This window comes from Limulus polyphemus, unplaced genomic scaffold, assembly GCF_000517525.1.
Source record: "Limulus polyphemus unplaced genomic scaffold, Limulus_polyphemus-2.1.2 Scaffold266, whole genome shotgun sequence".
NCBI classification, from domain to species: Eukaryota; Metazoa; Arthropoda; class Merostomata; order Xiphosura; family Limulidae; genus Limulus; species Limulus polyphemus.
The window spans coordinates 695,886-710,995 of NW_013665876.1; the positions used below are offsets into that span (position 1 = coordinate 695,886).

General features: G+C 32.3%; 1 protein-coding gene across 4 annotated transcripts in view; it reads left to right on the plus strand.

Annotated features, from left to right (window-relative positions):
- Positions 1 to 15,110, plus strand: part of LOC106456860 — a 190,621-nt gene that overhangs the window by 121,611 nt on the left and 53,900 nt on the right. For 3 of the 4 annotated variants that reach the window (XM_022382654.1, XM_022382655.1, XM_022382657.1), the window contains 8 exons: positions 321 to 425; positions 971 to 1,958; positions 2,123 to 3,195; positions 4,153 to 4,290; positions 5,590 to 5,700; positions 5,989 to 7,581; positions 8,328 to 8,427; positions 9,607 to 10,093. In XM_022382654.1, coding sequence (XP_022238362.1) covers positions 321 to 425; positions 971 to 1,958; positions 2,123 to 3,195; positions 4,153 to 4,290; positions 5,590 to 5,700; positions 5,989 to 7,581; positions 8,328 to 8,427; positions 9,607 to 9,896 — 4,398 coding nt within the window. In that variant the 3' untranslated portion in view covers positions 9,897 to 10,093. Of the gene's footprint in view, positions 1 to 320; positions 426 to 970; positions 1,959 to 2,122; positions 3,196 to 4,152; positions 4,291 to 5,589; positions 5,701 to 5,988; positions 7,582 to 8,327; positions 8,428 to 9,606; positions 10,094 to 15,110 lie in introns of those variants that run through there. The other variant, XM_022382656.1, reaches the window with a different exon arrangement.

Sequence of the window (15,110 nt, forward strand, 5' to 3'; positions counted from 1 at the left end):
CACATTATAACGCCCCCACGGCTGAAAGAGCTATCATGTTTGGTGTGACAGGGATTCGAACCTGCGACCCTCAGATTGCGAGTCGAGAGCCTTAACCACCTGGCCATGCCGGGCCGACTATAAGAAAGAACGACCTGCTTAATTGGAAGACTCAGCTACTTAGAATTCATTGTCTAATTTCAGATGAAAACTATAAACTACTAGTGAAGTTATTTCAAATATATTACTGCCTAACATCATAATCTATAAAAATGTTGTGTTCTTCTAATGGTCATTTTACTGGTAAAGAAAATATGTAGCTCTGATTTCTTCGTTAACAGAACCTAAGAGAAGAATGTGGAAGATTGGAAGAACGAGTACATTATCTGGAACAGCAGAATACCGTTTTATGTAGTCTGCTTAAACAAAAACAGCAACCAATAGAGGTAAAAAACACATTTATTTAATTATAACTTATAACTAAATTAAGTTGAATCATTTTTAAATACTAACAGGGAAAATCTTAAATATTACTATTGGTGAGTAATCTAACTAATACATTTTAAAATAAGCTATTTCCTTCTATATTAAATTTCTTTCTGAATAACCATTTTTGACTATCATTTCAGCTCTCCACTGTGCGATTTTCATCAATCAGCGTAAGAAAAAGACACTTTTGCTTGTTCTTAAGCGCAAACCTTAAATGTGCTATTTTTCACTCTGCTAACCGTGGTATGGAAACTAGATAAGTTTATAAGCCTCAGACTTACTGCTGAGCCACCTGGTTCGGATGGGGGCAAAACATCTACTGCTTTCATTTACGTCGCAACACTACTGAATTACTTCATTGAGATGCTGGTTAATAAAGACAAAACTACATTACTTCAGTAACTCACAAAAAGCAGCCTCTGCAACAAAACGGAGAAAATGACTCTAAGTGATTTAGAATAATTTCTTACTCTTATTTGTTCAATCTTTTATTTTTCTACAGATTGGTTTTTCTCCTTTGTGCATACCGACTTCAACTAGCCAAGGATTTGATGACGAGCTACTACAACCACCTCCGGACATGTCTCAAAATGAGCTGTGGACCACCTGTTTTCTCAACAGCACGTCTTCCAATGATGGACCCATGAGTTCCAAGCACATCGAACAAAATGAAGTTACCAGCAGTTCGGATAACGCAGGTGATACAGAAGAAGAAGAAGAAATCATTAATACTGTCCGTTGGAAAAATTTCAAAAGAAAGATTTCTAAAAGTCAATCCGATGTGCAGTTGGCAAAACATACAAACAAAACAGAGTTCATGAATTTTTCAGGATACAGTGACTCAGGTAACCTCTGGAAAGTTCCACAACAGCAACGGAAAGCCATCCAACATTCCAAAGAACATTGTAATGCATTGTTCAAGCCAACTTTTGAGAAAGAACTTCTTAGTGTTGACAATTTATCCCCTTTGATCTCTTCTAAGAAACTATCAGTGCCTAGCCATCGCACAGTCCAAAGTGTGTCAGCTAAGCTCACTCAGCCAATTAAACAAATAGATGACATTGTGATTAACAGTTCTCAGCGGAGATTTAATTCTAAAGCTCTTCCATATTCCACATCTTCTGTATACACGTGTGACGATTCATCTTTATCTTACTTGCATGTTGATAATGTTGCTCCAGAAGTCGAAAATAATCTAAAATTTCAAAGTGTGGTACCACCACCTTGCTCAACTCTGGACTATGACTTCCAAATGTTTTGTACTGAAAATCAAAGAAACGATCCGTCCAAGCTCACGAAACATTCAATATGCAAAAAACGTAACTATTTTCCGCGGGAAATTTCTCGAGAATCTTCTGCCTTAGAATCTGTTGATGTATCGAAATCTGTGGAACAAAGTACCAATACCAACCAATGTACAAACACTGTGGTTCGAAAAAGTCATTCCATCAATGATACTGGCTTGCATAACGTTTCCCAGGCAATATCAGGTACAGAATTTCAATTATATAAATATATTTTTTATCAAAATGGTAGTAAAACATATTTTTAAATATATTTTTTATTCTACATTATATTAGAATTCAATAGCTTTTTTCTGCAACTATTATGAAGTTATTTTGTCAGTTACTCTGTAAACATTTTATTTCTTTAGATACCGAATTCTCTGGTTTACTTCATTCCAATGAAAACTCCTCTTCAAGGATTGAACCTGATCACATTAGTAAAGACGAAGGATATTCCACAATGTCCAGTGATATCCAAGTAGAGATCATTGAAAACGAAAAGCCTAACTCACAAGATGCAAAATCATTTTCGAGTAATACATTAAAACATTTTGTAAAAAAATTGAACGCAAACATTTTAGCTAGTTACCACAAAGCATCGATAGAAAAAGACGGAGAAATGGTGTCTTCCTCAGACAGTGGACTCGGTCTCAATCAGTCTTTACAAACCCATTTAATGGAAACGGTTAAGACCAATTCTTTGACGGCTCAGTTGAAGACTACATTTGAACGAACTAATTCTTCTATTCAAGGAAAAGATAAACTTAAAAAAACTTATAATAGTTCTTCGCAAAAAAGTGAGAGAAATTCAGAAATAAATATCAACTCGGAAAAGATAAAGGAGAGATATAAACCTGATGGAAATAATACTGAAGCAAATAATAAAGACAGTGCATTAAATGTTGTTGCAGATTGCTATGGTGTAACTAGGTTGTACACCCCACAGTCAGTTGAAATTGTTGATCTTCTTAGCGAAAATAAGAAACTGTCCAAGATTAACCTATCTACACATAACAGCAACGTTCATCTTCAGGCATCCAATTACTCACACAATAATAAAGAAATTATAAGCTCTAGTGTTAAGAGCGTTGGTGAGATTGCAGATCCTAAGCCCACAGAATTATCAAAGCTTGAAAGAGTAATCTCAAAGATTTCGGGTTCTAAGTATCCTCATAGAATAGATTATCCTCCCCACGACAGTCTCTATTCGTCAGTTGCAGCTCGTTACATGGCTATCAGTCGGACTCTTTCAGACTCCGTTTTGTACGTCAGTAAAGTAAAACAATCCTCTGTGTGCAGTAATGATATAGCGAATTCAAGGCTCAACTTCCTTCCTTTGGAACGACGTGTTTCACTGAGTGAACTTCAGTTCCCAGAAAGTCTAACCACTGGCAATAAGGATAAAGCAGAGAAAGGAAACACCGTGCCATTATTAGTACAGGTTTGGATCGTTAAATTAATTCTACAATTCCCCTTATGTTTAGAGCTAGCTTTTCTAAAGTAAAATGGGGTGTTATTCATGTCAAATAATTTTTAATTCAAGGTTTACTAAACACAAATAGTATTTTTGTTTGCTTTGTTGTTATAAGCCTTGAGATCGACCATTGAGCCAATGTGGGGGGTAGGGATGGGGCACATATATTTGATTCCTTCAGATAACACCTTGTGTTATTTGTGTTTAATATGGATCCTTTATTAAGTTTATTGTCTTTCAGTTAGGGGCTTCACGCTTTTGAATCCTTTCATGCATGTTTGTAATTTGCATCACTGGGATTTGCGTATATTAGCTGACAAAAAAGAACGAGGGTTAACATCATCATTTTTGTAAGTATTTGGTCGTCATAAATTATCTTGCAATATTATTCATGCATGTGACAGTTTTCATCAAAATAAGAGTATTACATATCTCATACGGTTTTTTTTTCTTCAAACGTCAACCAAGTCTGAGAACGTAATTACTACTTAATAGGTAAATAGATTAACGTTAAAACATTATCACCTATTCTGATTGTGGATTTCCTTTTGTATATCTGCTGTATATTGGAAACCAAGTATTATATGTACTGTTAATGCTTCGTACAAATGAAAACCATTGTAGATGTTCTTATCATGTATTTTTTACAAATCTCTATTTATTACTTTCATTATAACTGTGCAAAACAGTGTAAAAATGTGTGAAACATACGGAAAAAGAGCATCTAAGCAAATCTCTAAGTTGTCGAAAAGCCTTCTTCTCTTACCGTTGTTAATCAGAACAAGTGAAATATGTTTTATCTAATATAAATAAGTGCTCTAGAGTAACTAAATGATATTCTAGGTAATAATAAGTATTTATTAAGTGGCAAAGTAACATTCAATGACAAACGTTATTATTTACGAAGTTTTCTTTACTACACAGCATATTCAAACATGGAGAAGACTAGAGGGGTCTCCAAGTTGCAGTGACTCTTTAAGTTCTGTTCACTCCTCTACTTCCGAAGTCACAAACAGTGAAGAATTTGAGGATTTGAATCCAACTAGCCTGAAGTGCTCAAGGGTTAGTCTGGTTATAATATATCGCATTTGAAACATTCTATTAACCGTCACTTTTCACAACTTAGATACGTATTTATTACACTATAAACAACTTTTTTTAAATATGACTTTACAATATTTTCTCACGAATATTATAAAGTTAGACTTTAATAATTCCAGGAGATATTTAGCGACACTTAATTAAAAAACAAACTATACCATATTTATTCAGGGCACCGAACTTATCAGCAGTATATGGTTAGAACGAAGAATAAGTTTGTTTGTTTGTTTCGGATTTCACTCAAAGCTACATGAGGGCTATCTGCGCTAGCAGTGAAAGACTAGAGGGAAGGCAACTAGTCATCACCACCCACCGCCAACGCTTGGGCTACTATTTTACCAACGAATAATGGACTTACCACCACTTATAACATCCCACAGCTGAAAGGGCGAGCATGTTTGGTGGGGCGAGGATTCGAACCCGCGACCCTCAGGTTGCGAGTCAAGCGCCCTAACCACCTGGTCATGCCGGGACACGAAGAGTAAAACAGTACACGGAGTGTGAAATGAGCTGTAATACTAAGTTTCCTCTCAATACTCTTAATTATAATTTTTCAAGACACTTCTAGTCCTATACGAGAATTTACTTATCTGCTGTTTGTATTTTCAAATAAGTAGCCGGAATTGACACATTTGGTAATAAGCTGATTTTCATGATCATAAGTTTCACTTGAATAGTCTACATCACCAAAGAGAAAATACTACAGTTTTCGTATATCTTTCATGCAAATGTTTACAAGAGGTGTAAACAATGTTACGTGCTCTGAGCGCTTGTGTATCTGTCACGTGCGTATTACAGTTTTTATACATTATAGTATCGGTATTATGCACTTCGTTTTGCTTGGTGATCAAACTATCAAAACATTGTGCAGTTTTAATTTTTTTATTTTTTATTTATTCGAATAAAATACTAACACACACCTAAATAATATATTCTCATTCAGTATATATAAAACGAAATATTGCTATTTTGTTGATGTAAACGTTAAAGAAAATTACAAAGTTTCGGCTGTGAGTGGAAATAATAAATATAAAGTTATTTAGTAATTAAACATAACCATTTTAACCAGAATCTTAAAAGAAACCCATAACAGAAGTAATGATAAGCTGTTTGAGCACCCGCGGTTTAGAATTGTTTCCTAAACATTTGTATTAATAACAGTAACAAACAACAGTGCTTCTGATAAAGAGTTGATAATGAAATAGTAAAGCATTGAAGCCATAGCAAAAATGTTACAATATTATACATCGAACCTTTCAGGATAACGATTTATGCAGTGCCAGCGAAGATGAGTATGATATTCCAGAGCATCACAAGTTTGTTCAACAATGGCTCCAACTGGAAGGCGAACAATTAATGAAAGACTGTCAGGTACGTTGGATAACTGAAAAAAACAATGCCTTTCAGCAGAAATACATTTCTTTACGCGGTATATAACTTGAAAAATTGTTTTATGGGAAGAACGTTTTAATCTTTTGTTGGAGAGAACAGTTGAAAAGTTAAAAAACAATCCATAAATGTAAACAAAGTATGCAATATACTCGCATTATATTGTTGTGAAGTTATTCAAAAGTATTCAACAAATTACTTCATCTGTTTGCTCATCGTAAATATTGATATAAAATGCTAAAACATGGGATTATTAATTTCAATTTACAGAGACTGTACACTGTCGACAAGAAAGAAACTGGAGAATGGACATTCCAGCTTTATTTGGAGGATGTCATGAAATCTACAAGCGAGAGTGAAGATAACAACATCGAAGCAGTTATACCTTCAAACAATACAAGTCATTTGGTACTTGGAAGTATAAAAGAAGAGAAAGAAATGGAAGATGAGCCCTTTAAAACTATATTAGAGCTTTGTGCCTCTGATGTATCAAAGCTTCATCTTAGCAAAACAGGACCAAGTAAAACCAACGATATTACAGAATTAACTTATTCCGCAGATAAACATCACCACGAGAGCTTTGCTGGAGTGTCTTTTAGAAAAATAGATAAAGAAACTGCTTCCATGAGTGGATATGCTAGCTCTGACTGCTCTAGAGAAATAGACCGGAAACGAGCTACTATAGCGAAACGTAATTGGCAAACGACGGAAACTTCATATTCTGATAAAACAGAAAATGGATGTATACCTGTAGCACCGGTTTCAGTTTCTAAGCATTCCACTGTCATTCCAAGTGAAAAGCTTCTTTCTGAGAAAAGAACTTCACAGACCTTTCAAAGAAAGGGACATTTTTCACAGATCAAGGAAGACTCCGCTCCAAAAACACTTCAGTGTCGTCATTCATCTTCTCATAAGGATGTCTATAATAGTTCTTACTCAGAACGCTCAGAAATTTGTGAGAAAAAAGAAGAATGCCATTTAGAGTCGAATTCTAATGATTGTGAAGAAACAGAATTAGCAAAATTAAATGAACGTTCCATGCCAATAAACTCTTGTTTGCCACATATAGAAAGCAAAAACGACAGTAGAGATTTAGCTCAAAATAAAGAATACTCAGCGTTGTCAAAACCTGTAACTCAGAACAGCACAAAACACGCCAAAGTAAAGCCCGACATTCTTCATAAACCTTGCTCCTTAACGCCTGGTAATTCCCGAATTCCTCTTCCAGGAAACCAAAAGAATGTAGAATGTAGGCAACAGATAAATAACAGAACTAAAATTCCCGTTTGTATTAAACCCACTGTTACTGTTTCGAAAAAAGAGAATAAAAGCTTAGGTGGTCACAAACAAAAAATGTCACCGAACAGAAATGTGGCATATACTAAAGCGAAAATAAATCCTCACGAAAAACATAAAAAGACATCAAAAGACTCAAAGAATATAGCAATGAAACAAGAAGAAAAGATTGAAAAAGAAATCAGTCAAAATATATCACAACGAATAAAGAAACCTCTAATCAAAAACCACAAAAATCAAAACTATGATAAAGCACCCAACAGGAGTACCTTCGAAAGTCCTGAAACTAAAAGCCAGACTGCTTTCCCTAATCATCAAAGTGTTAGTGTAGAATTAGAGCAACTTTCATTTGAGAGTAGTGCCTTGTCTGTAGCACAGAAAATTCAGATTCTTAACAATTTACTGGACGAGAGCGAAAATAGCTCAATTTCTCGTCTCCATAATTCAGATTTTGTTGAAACATGTAGTGTGTCGCCAGGCATTGGGCTAGAAGTTGATGGAAATGATAAAGAAGGTTGTAGGAGTTCTTGGATTCATGTGTCTCCGGAAGTAGATATTCTTAGCCAGGTATGAACGTATAGGTTTAGAAAGTCAAATTATATTTTAATGAAGGAATTTAGAAATAAAACGTTGTGCGCGATTGTCTCTTATCTTACAGCATGTCCAATAATATTATGAGATCTAGGTCACATGATTAGAAAACGATATCTAGAAACGTATATAAAGTAATTTACCTTGAGTAAGGAAGCACGTTACGCTAATGTAATAATAAATTGGTAAACAATGATCTATAAGCATAATAAAGTGATTTAATATAGGGGGAACATACGTGTTTCGACAGAACATTTGTTCTGTCTTCTAAAGAAAACAGACCAATGCTCTGTCGAAACATGTTTTACGTTTTTCCAAAAATAAATTTCTTTATTATGCTTATAAACTATTTTACAACTTATTATTAAGGTAATTTACCTAATGGTTTTAACTTGTATTTCGTTAACTTTTACAATGTTCGTGCTTGGCACATTTTAGGATTAATTCCATGTGTTATTTTAAACTTTTGATGTTTCATATAAAATAAAAGGACACATATGTTTAAAAAACAAGACTCAATAACAATTAAAAGTTTTTATTTATTTATTTGTTTATTTCTAAAATAATGTTTTATGGAAATATTTGACCTTAATTAACTATTTTTAATATTTCAATAGATTTAGTATTTTATTGTTTAGACAACTCCAACTTTTATATTCCAAACAACTTATGATTATCAAATCTTAACAATATATATTTATTTGTTACAACCAACGACTCAGCTTGAACAGTCTTCTCCTGGTAGCAGCGAAGAAAGTGAAGAAGATCTCCAAGAGAAAGAATCCTATCACGAGGAGAAGCTAAATAATGGTTGCAATTCCGGTATGCCAAGCTTATTTTATTTATATTTATATATATATATATGAAATAGATGTTCCCCATTTATAACATAGGAAAAATAAACTCTATGAATAAATATTAAACAAATTAACCATGCAATTTCGAAGAAGAAACTTCAAAAACGTGAGAAATATATAATTAACGGTATATATCAAAATGCACTTTTAATATGTTATTAAAGTTTACTATTTTGCTCGTTGTTAAGCACAAAGCTGCACGATCGGATATTTCTGATATGCCCACTGCAGAGATCGAACCTTGAATGTTAATGATATAAGCTCTTAAACTTTCCGTTGTCATGATTAGTAGCCTATAAGAGCATCTAAGTCTAATTAAAAATCAATAGCTAATATTATTAATAACTGGATATTTATAACTAACTAGATTTTATTCCACATATTGACTGCTAATCTGCTGCCATTTTCAGAGAAATCCTTGAAAGGACTATTTGTGTTGATAGAAGCCAGAATTCGATATCGTATGTGGTGTTTTATCCACTCGACTCAGAATAAAACCGAGGATAAATTCCAGCTATTACCAACACAGAAATAGTCCTACTCATGACTTCCGTGAAAAATTGCAGCTGATTGGCATCCAAAACATAGTGCATAGGGTAAAACTAATTAGCAATTACTATCTAGTTTTCGAAATAGTTACTAACTAATAATTAGACTTACGTTATCGTACGGGATACTAACCGTCATAACGACTGATATACAATCACCACAATCTTACCGTAAAGCTTACTGCTGAGCCAACTAAGTCATGGTAAAAATTTGCAAATGTTATTTTGAAAAAGGATTTGTTGTTAATTGTATTGTTCATTTCTTATTACATTTAGAACTATGCTAGTATTGGCGTTACGATACATAGTTTGTCGACAATACAATGAATAAATTACTATGGAAATTATAATTTTAGATTCGTTTTAAGTTGTCAATAAATGGTGAATGTTAAAATATCTAACTTCTAAAAGTTAGCTGAGAAACAATAATAATTGTCTTTAAAGTATCATACTGTGCGGGTGCTTTTTAATTTTCAAGCATTATTACTGTGTATGAAAAGAGGTTTTGTGGAAAATTTCATCATTTCGTTAATGTTTTAATTAGATATATTAATTTTCATCTATGAAATATAAAATAAATTATTCGTATCTTTAAGGGATTTTTCCAAAGTCACCAGAAAAACAGGATTTAACAAAGAAATGCTTAAAAGATAGGACGAGTTGTCGTTATGCCAGTAAGGAGGGAGAGAAAGAAGTTCTTATTCAAAACGTCAAAAGTGATTCATTTTCTATTGTGTCTAACAGTCCTATCCGTTCAAAAGCCATTGGCATGACAGATAGTTGCATGTCAGTTCTCTCACAAGAAGAGTGTTCTTCCGAACGTGTCTCTTTTAGCGATTCCTGTGCCGAGAGTTTCTGCTCATCAACCATAAGTCTTGATTTGTGAATTCAGTTGAAAAAATGGTGCAGATAAAATCATATAAGAATCGTGAACAATTTTTTCTCGACGAAGAATTCTAAAATTTGGATTTTTATCAGGACTTATTAATTTTGTTTTTGTTACATATTCTTATGTTAAGTTAGTAGTTTTGTTAACATAAATATTTTGGTTTACAACATCAAGAACATTGAATTTTTTAGAAATAAGATGAATAATCGTTTGTTTTTTATTCATAGTCATAAGGTAGTAAACAATTATATATATACTTAAATATTTATATATATATATATTGAGTTTTCTAGAAAGAAAGAAATGTGTACTTAAATATAAATATGACTGAATATTTGATTTATTCTACTTTATTTTAAGATCGATTTTTCTCCAAAAAGTGTTGTATTTCTTGGACAAACTTCAACAGTACTTAACGCAGTTAAATTTGTGTAGGTCATGTGTAAAATCTATATGTTTATCTTGGTAATTTAAGAAAGTAGTTATATGATTAATTTTAGTTTTAGAGATATTTTGGATATTTAATTTTTATGGTAAATTTAACGACTATCGTTATTTGTACGTGTGTTACTTCAATTGGTGTTTCATATCATACGGTTTTTCAATCTACTAATCAGTTGAACTTTAATCTTAATTTGTTTCATTCTGATTACGCTACAAAAATCTGTTTCATATTTATATATATGTTTTTACAATTATATATCTCTTATAAATTAAGCGTGGCTCAAGAAACGCAGGAAAGTAATATTAACATTTGTTTAATGTTGTCAGTGTAGTGAACCTATACATGTAGTTTGCATTTCTGAATGGACAATCAACATTAAAAGAAAAGAAAGTGGAGAGAATAGTTAACTTACATAACCCATGATGAAGTTTCTCCTGGTATTTTTCTCAAAACGTTGAATGTTCAATCAAAAGTATAAACCACATCTACTACAATATTTGACTATAAAAGAGTTAAAGAAAGAGATCCCTACATTTTTTCAGGTTTATTCATTTTAATACTTACTTATCTCTTTATTTTAAAATGTTTCAGAATCACCAAAAAAAATTGAAAGCTTTAATCTCAATATTAGAGTCATTTTTAGAGCCGTTGATGATAATATTCTTATCTATTACTTATTAACAATTAACATAAGTTAAGATTGATGATAATAAACAGAATCAAACAAGTAAAGAAAGATGCAATGCAGGTTACCCTACATAACACTAGATTAATTACAAGTCGGTGTTTAAAAATGATTCGAACATCTGAGAACATACATTACAGATATTCAAAAGACAAGTCAATATCTCTTCTCTTCTGAAGTTGATAATAATAATAATAATGCCCTAATGTGAACAAACAAAACTCTGTATTTACGTGTTATTAATAATTTATATCCAATCACTAATGACATTATTAGAAATTACGGTAAGATACACATTTTTATTTGAGTGTCAACTTCGTGGAGGATCCATCTGTATTGGATATCTATATTATAAAGTTATGCATTTGAAAAATATGGATTCGCTGATGTGAAATCAAACTTAATCTACCCTGTTCTAAAATATTCTGGAAATATACAAATTTTACCCATTTGACGTAATTGAAAAAGATAAAAGTAACATATAATTATTACAAATTATATAATAAATAATATATATATATACAATGGTTTCACCAATAAATGCACTAAAGGTTTCACTGTTATTTTAAATGCTTGTTATAATACAGGTTAAGAATGACAAGTACGTTGATAAAAAGACGAACATATCTCTTTACAATTGGTTATATATATATAAATAGACTGACAGTTTTCACTCAATGCATTTTAATTCTCTTCTTAACTCTATATTTCTTTCAACGCTGTTTAATGTTTTTGTAACCTACGAAAATCATATAATCTGCAAATGCTTTTATTTATACGTTACCATAGTCAAAGGTGAGTGAAATTCTTCATGACGCTTCTTACATCTTGGTAGGATGATTTCTTGATGTAAATAATTTCTTAGACGAAAAGTAGCTTAATATTATAAAATATGCTGTGATGTTTTTTTGTTTGTTTTTCACAACAGTAAAACTCATAAGGAGCAGACCAGCAAGGGATATTAAGAAGATAATCCCTGTCAAACAAGTGTTTTGACCCTGTAATCTTTGACACTGTACAGGGGTAGGGCCACACCAGGTTAATCCAACCTGGTGTTTCCTTGCTGGAAGCGATATATGAGTGACCCCAGTGGAATTTGAACTTCTGATATTTAACTCTGTACAAAAGAGATTTTGGTGGAACAACTTCTCTCATTCATTAGGAATGACTTCCACCAATTTTTCATTTACATCTACAAATTACCTCCTACCATATCTTTATCCAGATAATGCTTGAGTCTTTCCCTGCTTTTTTTTCAAGAGCATTGATCACTCACACCCAGTTGTTTGAGCTCCATTTTCTACTGCAACTAGCAAATCTTAGAGACATCGGCTCGGAATGTTCTCATCAGTTTAGAGTATTTTGCAGCTTTGAAATCAACTGATTTCATCAACTCTGTAAGTTCCACCAAAACGAATTATATAATATGTGCATAACTTTCATAATTTAATTTTAGTCTGAGGGAAATTGCTTGATCCTACATCTTGATTCAACAAAGGTTCTTAATGCGGATAACTAGTTTAAATTCTCATTGATATTTTTGATTTGTAATTTTTCGTGTTTTGATTTTTACATCTTTACTCACTTTCTCAATACGTTGATTGTTATTAAGTGATGGATAAGAATTCTTAAATTTCTGACTTTAATAAATTTTTTCGAGATTTACTGCTTGGGACATTACAAAAACAAATTTTTTTTGGTAATTCACTACATATTTAAACTGAAGTGTGCATAAAAATTAGATTAATACAAATATAATATCTACTTAGACTTCTTAATATTTGTACATTGTGAATTCTAATCAAAGGAGGCTAGTAAATGTGGTCACCCACAGTTTGTATATATACATATATGTGTGTGTGTGTGTGTTTGAGTGTATATATACATACAAATTCTGTATAACAAAATTGACATTGTATCAAATAGTATTCACAACACAGCAATGTGTAGCTACATATATTGTAGATGAACATGCCCAAAATTCACTAAGGGTGGTGAATAGCCCTCGTGAAAAGAGTAATATATCTTTTAAAAATATTATTCTACGAAAACTACGGAAATTACAATTAAAATGTTTTATCCACCACATAAGAACGATGTGAGCTTCTGTTAAAATGCCAACTCTTAGTTAATAGTTAAATGGATCAGATTGTGAGTTAAAACACGAATACAAAAATTAAAATGAATGATAATAGAATTATACTACCTTGTTTGACTAAAATATTCTAGTTTGTCGTAAAATATAGACATTGCAATGCATATATTAAATTTACCAGAATTATTACATGACCAGAAGATAATAAAGTGCCAAGACGAAGATATCTCACTAAAACGACCTCTCTCACTGCCCTGTGTATGACATTACTGTATGTGTTTATACATTTGGGCTCAAAATATCCTAATGGTTTGAGCAGTTCTTGTTCCTGTTTCTACTAGCAAATAATGACTGTAAATAAGATCAAGAATAAGCCTCCGCCTGAAAGAGATTTTGTACCAAATGTACTGTTTTCTGCAGGTGTTATTCTTCAACAGCAGAAACAATAAATGTAAATATAAACTTTGAAATAACCCAGAAAACATAAACTTAATTTGTTTGTACATTTATAATAAATAAACTTTATTGAGCTCTTTCACTAATTTGTGTTGATCTTTTAGTGTTAGGTGGAATATTCGATATTATGTATTCAGACATATATGTTGTGTATATCGTAGGATAATATGTTTTAGTACAAAGTCTTGTACCATGGTAGAATGGTGATGACTCTAGTAACATAACGCTATGTTCTCTATGATAATACCTATTTGTTTCTGTAAAAATCATTCTACGATTCAAGTGAAAACCTTGATTTTTTTTCTCTAGAAATTGTACTTTTTCAATCTGTGATAGACAGTTATGTTGAATTGTATTTGAAAAATCCAAATAAATTACTCCTCATTGATTTGGATTCATTGTATGTGAACATTCTTTCAACACTTATGAATATAGGATAGATACATAAAAACAAAGTTGTTAATATGTTCAGAAACCTCTTTAGATTCGTTTTTGCATACTTCCCCTTTAACATGGATTATCTTAAAGGGTCTTATAACTCATATACATAGATACAAATTGTTCTACTTCGATATAATGATATAATTTATGTATAATAATATAAAACATTCTAATACTTCTGTTTCAGTGTAAATATATCTTTTATCCGCAATGACATGTAACTTACATTTTCGATTTATTGGGAACCTTACCACATCATTATAGTCCATATCATTTTATCCGGATGTATTCTAGCTGACAATAGTCCAGGAGCATAGTTCTCACTCCATAAAATTCCGTTATAAGACTGTCATGTTCAAAGTCCACTTCCACCCATGGTGGCTAAGAGGTAAGGCTTACAATACTAAAAATCGGTTTTCGATACTTGTGGTTGACACAGCATAAATAACCCATTATCTCGCTTTGTGCTAAGTGACACACAAGCAACCAAAGAACATCACTCCTCCCCGTGAGCCTTCCATAAGCCATCTAGTGTACGAGAACGATAGATTCCCAGCGCCCATTTTAAGTTTCAACAGTCCAATCACACAGTAATACAGGGTTTACGATGAGCGAGATAATTACGAATTGATGTAGATAGGATTCGCTTAGAAGCTAGCTAGCTTTCTCTTTGGCCACACACACTGTTTTCCACCGTTGAAGTTAGGTAATATTTTCGTAAAAATACTAATGTCCGATGATAATTCACTGAAATTAAATGATTTGTAACGTTCGAAACTTATAAGTATTCCTGGTCAAATATCTTAGGTTTTCCGACTGCTAATCGTTATAAAAATCACAGTTATAGTTTTCGAAGTTTATAGCACATTGATTATAGCGAACTACTAATATACACACTCTTTGGCGCGTCGCGCTGGTTGTACTTATAGGCGTGGGAAGGTTTTCTAGAAAATTCAGATTACATAACAATACGGAGCTATATTTAAACGTTTACGTATATATATATATATATTGTTGATTCTTATTCTAGAGAATCTTCTACAACTTTGGAAAATAGGCGGGAGTTTCGCACTACATATCTAACACTAC